This window comes from Engystomops pustulosus, unplaced genomic scaffold (genome assembly GCF_040894005.1).
Source record: "Engystomops pustulosus unplaced genomic scaffold, aEngPut4.maternal MAT_SCAFFOLD_199, whole genome shotgun sequence".
In the NCBI taxonomy this organism is placed as follows: Eukaryota; Metazoa; Chordata; class Amphibia; order Anura; family Leptodactylidae; genus Engystomops; species Engystomops pustulosus.
In genome coordinates, this window is record NW_027285079.1 from 116,777 (window position 1) to 127,684 (window position 10,908).

At 49.5% G+C, this 10,908-nt stretch overlaps 1 protein-coding gene across 1 annotated transcript in view; it reads right to left on the bottom strand.

Moving 5' to 3' along the window:
• LOC140108921 (trafficking protein particle complex subunit 10-like) overlaps positions 1 to 9,051 on the bottom strand; it is a 70,262-nt gene extending 61,211 nt beyond the window's left edge. Inside the window, 3 exon segments of the mRNA XM_072132006.1 lie at positions 331 to 466; positions 540 to 621; positions 8,878 to 9,051. Coding sequence (XP_071988107.1) covers positions 331 to 466; positions 540 to 621; positions 8,878 to 8,959 — 300 coding nt within the window. The 5' untranslated portion in view covers positions 8,960 to 9,051.
• Positions 9,052 to 10,908: the final 1,857 nt, after the last annotated feature.

Below are 10,908 nucleotides of genomic sequence, written 5' to 3' on the forward strand. Positions count from 1 at the left end.
CACAGCGAGCTGCCATGTCCTGTGTCCTGACACCTTTCTATCATAGCCAGCAGTGGTCAGGTGTCAGCATGGGTGCTCTGACCTCTCTGTAACTACACCCCCCATACACAGCGAGCTGCCATGTCCTGTGTGTCCTGACACCTTTCTATCATAGCCAGCAGTGGTCAGGGGTCAGCATGGGGGCTCTGACCCCTCTGTACAATGCACCCTGCATCTGCTCTTCACATTCGGGCTCCAGGCTGTCCCCCCCTCAATAGACCCCTACAGGCCATCTATAACCCTGGTGCTGGTTTCCTCCCATTAACCATTGCATTGCTGGGCTATACTCACACAACACTCGGTCCAGTAGATGTGCAGGAAGGGGAAGGTCAGCAGCGCCTTGTTCCCCTCCTTGGGCAGCAGCTCCTCCTTATACTGAACAAAGTTGGATTCCAGATGGATCATCTTCGGAGCACGGCCATAAGCTCTGAGGAGAGGGAAGAGCGTCAACAAGGAGGAGAGGACACAATCATCATCTACCTGCAGGGGGCAGCACTCACCTCCGCCACTCCATGGGCTCCCGGGGCAACTGCTGCGTCAGGGTGGAATAGACTGCAGAGAAGAGACCCTGATCCCCAGCACCTGCAATAAGGAGGAGAATATGAGGGGCACAGAGGGGGCCCGCGCAGGAGGTCGGGGCACAGAGGGGGCCCGCGCAGGAGGTCGGGGCACAGAGGGGGCCCGCGCAGGAGGTCGGGGCACAGAGGGGGCCCGCGCAGGAGGTCGGGGCACAGAGGGGGCCCGCGCAGGAGGTCGGGGCACAGAGGGGGCCCGCGCAGGAGGTCGGGGCACAGAGGGGGCCCGCGCAGGAGGTCGGGGCACAGAGGGGGCCCGCGCAGGAGGTCGGGGCACAGAGGGGGCCCGCGCAGGAGGTCGGGGCACAGAGGGGGCCCGCGCAGGAGGTCGGGGCACAGAGGGGGCCCGCGCAGGAGGCGGGGTACAGAGGAGGCACGCGGCACGCGCAGGAGGCGGGGTATATATATATATATATATATATACACACACACAGGTAGGTGTGGGGTGTATGTATACACAGGTAGGTGTGGGGTGTATGTATACACAGGTAGGTGTGGGGTGTATGTATACACAGGTAGGTGTGGGGTGTATGTATACACAGGTAGGTGTGGGGTGTATGTATACACAGGTAGGTGTGGGGTGTATGTATACACAGGTAGGTGTGGGGTGTATGTATACACAGGTAGGTGTGGGGTGTATGTATACACAGGTAGGTGTGGGGTGTATGTATACACAGGTAGGTGTGGGGTGTATGTATACACAGGTAGGTGTGGGGTGTATGTATACACAGGTAGGTGTGGGGTGTATGTATACACAGGTAGGTGTGGGGTGTATGTATACACAGGTAGGTGTGGGGTGTATGTATACACAGGTAGGTGTGGGGTGTATGTATACACAGGTAGGTGTGGGGTGTATGTATACACAGGTAGGTGTGGGGTGTATGTATACACAGGTAGGTGTGGGGTGTATGTATACACAGGTAGGTGTGGGGTGTATGTATACACAGGTAGGTGTGGGGTGTATGTATACACAGGTAGGTGTGGGGTGTATGTATACACAGGTAGGTGTGGGGTGTATGTATACACAGGTAGGTGTGGGGTGTATGTATACACAGGTAGGTGTGGGGTGTATGTATACACAGGTAGGTGTGGGGTGTATGTATACACAGGTAGGTGTGGGGTGTATGTATACACAGGTAGGTGTGGGGTGTATGTATACACAGGTAGGTGTGGGGTGTATGTATACACAGGTAGGTGTGGGGTGTATGTATACACAGGTAGGTGTGGGGTGTATGTATACACAGGTAGGTGTGGGGTGTATGTATACACAGGTAGGTGTGGGGTGTATGTATACACAGGTAGGTGTGGGGTGTATGTATACACAGGTAGGTGTGGGGTGTATGTATACACAGGTAGGTGTGGGGTGTATGTATACACAGGTAGGTGTGGGGTGTATGTATACACAGGTAGGTGTGGGGTGTATGTATACACAGGTAGGTGTGGGGTGTATGTATACACAGGTAGGTGTGGGGTGTATGTATACACAGGTAGGTGTGGGGTGTATGTATACACAGGTAGGTGTGGGGTATATGTATATACAGGTAGGTGTGGGGTGTATATATACACAGGTAGGTGTGGGGTGTATGTATACACAGGTAGGTGTGGGGTGTATGTATACACAGGTAGGTGTGGGGTGTATGTATACACAGGTAGGTGTGGGGTGTATGTATACACAGGTAGGTGTGGGGTGTATGTATACACAGGTAGGTGTGGGGTGTATGTATACACAGGTAGGTGTGGGGTGTATGTATACACAGGTAGGTGTGGGGTGTATGTATACACAGGTAGGTGTGGGGTGTATGTATACACAGGTAGGTGTGGGGTGTATGTATACACAGGTAGGTGTGGGGTGTATGTATACACAGGTAGGTGTGGGGTGTATGTATACACAGGTAGGTGTGGGGTGTATGTATACACAGGTAGGTGTGGGGTATATGTATATACAGGTAGGTGTGGGGTGTATGTATATACAGGTAGGTGTGGGGTGTATGTATATACAGGTAGGTGTGGGGTGTATGTATATACAGGTAGGTGTGGGGTGTATGTATATACAGGTAGGTGTGGGGTATATGTATATACAGGTAGGTGTGGGGTATATGTATACACAGGTAGGTGTGGGGTGTATGTATACACAGGTAGGTGTGGGGTGTATGTATACACAGGTAGGTGTGGGGTGTATGTATACACAGGTAGGTGTGGGGTGTATGTATACACAGGTAGGTGTGGGGTGTATGTATACACAGGTAGGTGTGGGGTATATGTATATACAGGTAGGTGTGGGGTATATGTATATACAGGTAGGTGTGGGGTATATGTATATACAGGTAGGTGTGGGGTATATACAGGTAGGTGTGGGGTGTATGTATACACAGGTAGGTGTGGGGTATATGTATATACAGGTAGGTGTGGGGTATATGTATATACAGGTAGGTGTGGGGTGTATGTATATACAGGTAGGTGTGGGGTATATGTATATACAGGTAGGTGTGGGGTATATGTATATACAGGTAGGTGTGGGGTGTATGTATACACAGGTAGGTGTGGGGTGTATGTATACACAGGTAGGTGTGGGGTATATGTATATACAGGTAGGTGTGGGGTGTATGTATATACAGGTAGGTGTGGGGTATATGTATACACAGGTAGGTGTGGGGTATATGTATATACAGGTAGGTGTGGGGTATATGTATATACAGGTAGGTGTGGGGTATATGTATATACAGGTAGGTGTGGGGTGTATGTATATACAGGTAGGTGTGGGGTATATGTATATACAGGTAGGTGTGGGGTGTATGTATATACAGGTAGGTGTGGGGTATATGTATATACAGGTAGGTGTGGGGTGTATGTATATACAGGTAGGTGTGGGGTGTATGTATATACAGGTAGGTGTGGGGTGTATGTATACACAGGTAGGTGTGGGGTATATGTATATACAGGTAGGTGTGGGGTATATGTATATACAGGTAGGTGTGGGGTGTATGTATATACAGGTAGGTGTGGGGTGTATGTATATACAGGTAGGTGTGGGGTGTATGTATATACAGGTAGGTGTGGGGTATATGTATGTACAGGTAGGTGTGGGGTATATGTATATACAGGTAGGTGTGGGGTATATGTATATACAGGTAGGTGTGGGGTATATGTATATACAGGTAGGTGTGGGGTATATGTATATACAGGTAGGTGTGGGGTATATGTATATACAGGTAGGTGTGGGGTGTATGTATATACAGGTAGGTGTGGGGTATATGTATATACAGGTAGGTGTGGGGTATATGTATATACAGGTAGGTGTGGGGTATATGTATATACAGGTAGGTGTGGGGTGTATGTATATACAGGTAGGTGTGGGGTGTATGTATATACAGGTAGGTGCGGGGTATATGTATATACAGGTAGGTGCGGGGTGTATGTATATACAGGTAGGTGCGGGGTATATGTATATACAGGTAGGTGTGGGGTATATGTATATACAGGTAGGTGTGGGGTATATGTATATACAGGTAGGTGTGGGGTGTATGTATATACAGGTAGGTGTGGGGTATATATACATGGGCTGGGGTATATGTATATACAGGTAGGTGTGGGGTATATGTATATACAGGTAGGTGTGGGGTGTATGTATATACAGGTAGGTGTGGGGTATATGTATACACAGGTAGGTGTGGGGTGTATGTATATACAGGTAGGGGGGGGTGTATGTATATACAGGTAGGTGTGGGGTGTATGTATATACAGGTAGGTGTGGGGTGTATGTATACACAGGTAGGTGTGGGGTGTATGTATATACAGGTAGGTGTGGGGTATATGTATATACAGGTAGGTGTGGGGTATATGTATATACAGGTAGGTGTGGGGTATATGTATATACAGGTAGGTGTGGGGTGTATGTATATACAGGTAGGTGTGGGGTGTATGTATATACAGGTAGGTGTGGGGTGTATGTATATACAGGTAGGTGTGGGGTATATGTATATACAGGTAGGTGTGGGGTATATGTATATACAGGTAGGTGTGGGGTGTATGTATATACAGGTAGGTGTGGGGTGTATGTATATACAGGTAGGTGTGGGGTGTATGTATATACAGGTAGGTGTGGGGTATATGTATATACAGGTAGGGGGGGGTGTATGTATATACAGGTAGGTGTGGGGTATATGTATATACAGGTAGGTGTGGGGTATATGTATACACAGGTAGGTGTGGGGTATATGTATACACAGGTAGGTGAGGGGTATATGTATATACAGGTAGGTGTGGGGTGTATGTATATACAGGTAGGTGTGGGGTGTATGTATATACAGGTAGGTGTGGGGTATATGTATATACAGGTAGGTGTGGGGTATATGTATATACAGGTAGGTGTGGGGTATATGTATATACAGGTAGGTGTGGGGTGTATGTATATACAGGTAGGTGTGGGGTGTATGTATATACAGGTAGGTGTGGGGTGTATGTATATACAGGTAGGTGTGGGGTATATATACATGGGCTGGGGTATATGTATATACAGGTAGGTGTGGGGTGTATGTATATACAGGTAGGTGTGGGGTGTATGTATATACATGGGCTGGGGTGTATGTATATACAGGTAGGTGTGGGGTATATGTATATACAGGTAGGTGTGGGGTATATGTATATACAGGTAGGTGTGGGGTATATGTATATACAGGTAGGTGTGGGGTATATGTATATACAGGTAGGTGTGGGGTATATGTATATACAGGTAGGTGTGGGGTATATGTATATACAGGTAGGTGTGGGGTATATGTATATACAGGTAGGTGTGGGGTATATATACATGGGCTGGGGTATATGTATATACAGGTAGGTGTGGGGTATATATACATGGGCTGGGGTATATGTATATACAGGTAGGTGTGGGGTATATGTATATACAGGTAGGTGTGGGGTATATGTATATACAGGTAGGTGTGGGGTGTATGTATATACAGGTAGGTGTGGGGTATATGTATATACAGGTAGGTGTGGGGTATATGTATATACAGGTAGGTGTGGGGTATATGTATATACAGGTAGGTGTGGGGTGTATGTATATACAGGTAGGTGTGGGGTGTATGTATATACAGGTAGGTGTGGGGTGTATGTATATACAGGTAGGTGTGGGGTATATATACATGGGCTGGGGTATATGTATATACAGGTAGGTGTGGGGTGTATGTATATACAGGTAGGTGTGGGGTGTATGTATATACATGGGCTGGGGTGTATGTATATACAGGTAGGTGTGGGGTATATGTATATACAGGTAGGTGTGGGGTATATGTATATACAGGTAGGTGTGGGGTATATGTATATACAGGTAGGTGTGGGGTATATATACATGGGCTGGGGTATATGTATATACAGGTAGGTGTGGGGTATATGTATATACAGGTAGGTGTGGGGTATATGTATATACAGGTAGGTGTGGGGTGTATGTATATACAGGTAGGTGTGGGGTATATGTATATACAGGTAGGTGTGGGGTATATGTATATACAGGTAGGTGTGGGGTGTATGTATATACAGGTAGGTGTGGGGTGTATGTATATACAGGTAGGTGTGTGGTGTATGTATATACAGGTAGGTGTGGGGTGTATGTATACACAGGTAGGTGTGGGGTGTATGTATACACAGGTAGGTGTGGGGTGTATGTATATACAGGTAGGTGTGGGGTGTATGTATATACAGGTAGGTGTGGGGTGTATGTATATACAGGTAGGTGTGGGGTGTATGTATATACAGGTAGGTGTGGGGTATATATACATGGGCTGGGGTATATGTATATACAGGTAGGTGTGGGGTGTATGTATATACAGGTAGGTGTGGGGTGTATGTATATACATGGGCTGGGGTGTATGTATATACAGGTAGGTGTGGGGTATATGTATATACAGGTAGGTGTGGGGTGTATGTATATACAGGTAGGTGTGGGGTATATGTATATACAGGTAGGTGTGGGGTATATGTATATACAGGTAGGTGTGGGGTATATATACATGGGCTGGGGTATATGTATATACAGGTAGGTGTGGGGTGTATGTATATACAGGTAGGTGAGGGGTATATGTATATACAGGTAAGTGTGGGGTATATATACATGGGCTGGGGTATATGTATATACAGGTAGGTGTGGGGTATATGTATATACAGGTAGGTGTGGGGTATATGTATATACAGGTAGGTGTGGGGTATATGTATATACAGGTAGGTGTGGGGTATATGTATATACAGGTAGGTGTGGGGTGTATGTATATACAGGTAGGTGTGGGGTATATGTATATACAGGTAGGTGTGGGGTATATGTATATACAGGTAGGTGTGGGGTATATGTATATACAGGTAGGTGTGGGGTATATATACATGGGCTGGGGTATATGTATATACAGGTAGGTGTGGGGTGTATGTATATACAGGTAGGTGAGGGGTATATGTATATACAGGTAAGTGTGGGGTATATATACATGGGCTGGGGTATATGTATATACAGGTAGGTGTGGGGTATATGTATATACAGGTAGGTGTGGGGTATATGTATATACAGGTAGGTGTGGGGTGTATGTATATACAGGTAGGTGTGGGGTATATGTATATACAGGTAGGTGTGGGGTATATGTATATACAGGTAGGTGTGGGGTATATGTATATACAGGTAGGTGTGGGGTGTATGTATATACAGGTAGGTGTGGGGTGTATGTATATACAGGTAGGTGTGGGGTGTATGTATATACAGGTAGGTGTGGGGTATATGTATATACAGGTAGGTGTGGGGTATATGTATATACAGGTAGGTGTGGGGTATATGTATATACAGGTAGGTGTGGGGTATATGTATATACAGGTAGGTGTGGGGTATATGTATATACAGGTAGGTGTGGGGTATATGTATATACAGGTAGGTGTGGGGTATATGTATATACAGGTAGGTGTGGGGTGTATGTATATACAGGTAGGTGTGGGGTGTATGTATACACAGGTAGGTGTGGGGTGTATGTATACACAGGTAGGTGTGGGGTGTATGTATATACAGGTAGGTGTGGGGTGTATGTATATACAGGTAGGTGTGGGGTGTATGTATATACAGGTAGGTGTGGGGTGTATGTATATACAGGTAGGTGTGGGGTGTATGTATATACAGGTAGGTGTGGGGTGTATGTATATACAGGTAGGTGTGGGGTGTATGTATATACAGGTAGGTGTGGGGTATATGTATATACAGGTAGGTGTGGGGTATATGTATATACAGGTAGGTGTGGGGTATATGTATATACAGGTAGGTGTGGGGTGTATGTATATACAGGTAGGTGTGGGGTATATGTATATACAGGTAGGTGTGGGGTATATGTATATACAGGTAGGTGTGGGGTATATGTATATACAGGTAGGTGTGGGGTATATGTATATACAGGTAGGTGTGGGGTATATGTATATACAGGTAGGTGTGGGGTGTATGTATATACAGGTAGGTGTGGGGTGTATGTATATACAGGTAGGTGTGGGGTATATGTATATACAGGTAGGTGTGGGGTATATGTATATACAGGTAGGTGTGGGGTATATGTATATACAGGTAGGTGTGGGGTATATGTATATACAGGTAGGTGTGGGGTGTATGTATATACAGGTAGGTGTGGGGTATATGTATATACAGGTAGGTGTGGGGTATATATACATGGGCTGGGGTATATGTATATACAGGTAGGTGTGGGGTATATATACATGGGCTGGGGTATATGTATACACAGGTAGGTGTGGGGTGTATGTATATACAGGTAGGTGTGGGGTGTATGTATATACAGGTAGGTGTGGGGTATATGTATATACAGGTAGGTGTGGGGTATATGTATATACAGGTAGGTGTGGGGTGTATGTATATACAGGTAGGTGTGGGGTATATGTATATACAGGTAGGTGTGGGGTATATGTATATACAGGTAGGTGTGGGGTATATGTATATACAGGTAGGTGTGGGGTATATATACATGGGCTGGGGTATATGTATATACAGGTAGGTGTGGGGTATATGTATATACAGGTAGGTGTGGGGTATATGTATATACAGGTAGGTGTGGGGTATATGTATATACAGGTAGGTGTGGGGTGTATGTATATACAGGTAGGTGTGGGGTATATGTATATACAGGTAGGTGTGGGGTATATATACATGGGCTGGGGTGTATGTATATACAGGTAGGTGTGGGGTATATATACATGGGCTGGGGTATATGTATATACGGGGTCTCTCTCTCTCTCTTACAGGTGACTATCGGTTTGTTCTCCATGGTGAAGTCTCCCTCAGCTTCTCCGTTTCCGGTTCCCCCAGGCCCCGCCCCTTCCATGGGCTCCGGTCACCGGTCCATTGCAGGCTCTGCTGTCCCCGCGCTGCCACTTCCGGCTTCCTCCTCACCCCTGACAATCACTTCCGGGAAATGCGGAGCTTTATGATTCGCCGAGAGGTGAAAAAGGGGCGTGGCACTGGTTTTGTAGCTCATTAGTTTTATTTCTCTGTCATTTCGAGCTGATTGGTTGGTCCGTGCTCACGTGATGTATGCTCTGCCGCCATCTTCTGCACTGGCAGACACTGCCCGGCCGATGTGCAATGTGTAGCCCGGGGCAGGGTGACGTCATAGGCGGAGTTGTCATGGAGATAGATGAGAGACTCTGCTCTGCCTGGGCCAAAATTGACTAACCCCCCCCCCCCCCCCCCAGCATCGGGACCAGGACCACCCAACACCCCCGAGCACCGCCACCTCCCAACACCAACACCCCCGAGCACCGGCACCATCCAACACCTCCGAGCTCCGGCACCTCCCAACACCAACACCTCCGAGCTCCGGAACCTCCCAACACCAACACCCCCGAGCACCGGCACCACCCAACACCAACACCCCCGAGCAACGGCACCACCCAACACCTCTGAGCTCCGGCACCACCCAACACCAACACCTCCGAGCTCCGGCACCTCCCAACACCAACACCCCCGAGCACCGGCACCACCCAACACCAACACCCCCGAGCACCGGCACCACCCAACACCAACCCCTCCGAGCACCGACACCACCCAACACCAACACCTCCGAGCACCGGCACCACCCATCACCAACACCTCCGAGCACCGGCACCTCCCAACACCAACACCCCCGAGCACCGGCACCACCCAACACCAACACCCCCGAGCACCAGCACCTCCCAACACCAACACCCCCGAGCATCGGCACCACCCAACACCAACACCCCCGAGCATCGGCACCTCCCAACACCAACACTCCCGAGCACCGGCACAAACCAACACCTCCGAGCTCCGGCACCTCCCAACACCAACACCCCCGAGCACCGGCACCACCCAACACCAACACCCCCGAGAACCAGCACCTCCCAACACCCCCGAGCACCGGCACCTCCCAACACCAACCCCTCCGAGCACCGACACCTCCCAACACCAACACCCCCGAGCACCGACACCTCCCAACACCAACACCACCGAGCACCGACACCTACCAACACCTCCGAGCACCGGCACCACCAAACACCAACACCTCCGAGCTCCGGCACCTCCCAACACCAACACCCCCGAGCACCGGCACCACCCAACACCAACACCCCCGAGCACCGGCACCACCCAACACCAACCCCTCCGAGCACCGACACCACCCAACACCAACACCTCCGAGCACCGGCACCACCCATCACCAACACCTCCGAGCACCGGCACCTCCCAACACCAACACCCCCGAGCACCGGCACCACCCAACACCAACACCCCCGAGCACCAGCACCTCCCAACACTAACACCCCCGAGCATCGGCACCACCCAACACCAACACCTCCGAGCACCGGCACCACCCATCACCAACACCTCCGAGCTCCGGCACCTCCCAACACCAACACCCCCGAGCACCGGCACCACCCAACACCAACACCCCCGAGAACCAGCACCTCCCAACACCCCCGAGCCCCGGCACCTCCCAACACCAACCCCTCCGAGCACCGACACCTCCCAACACCAACACCCCCGAGCACCGACACCTCCCAACACCAACACCACCGAGCACCGACACCTACCAACACCTCCGAGCACCGGCACCACCAAACACCAACACCCCCGAGCACCAGCACCTCCCAACACCCCCGAGCATCGGCACCACCAAACACCAACAACCCCGAGCACCGACACCTCCAAACACCAACACCCCCGAGCACCGGCACCTCCCAACACCAACACCTCCGAGCACCGACACCTTCCAATACCTCCGAGCACCGACACCTCCCAACACCCCCGAGCACCGGC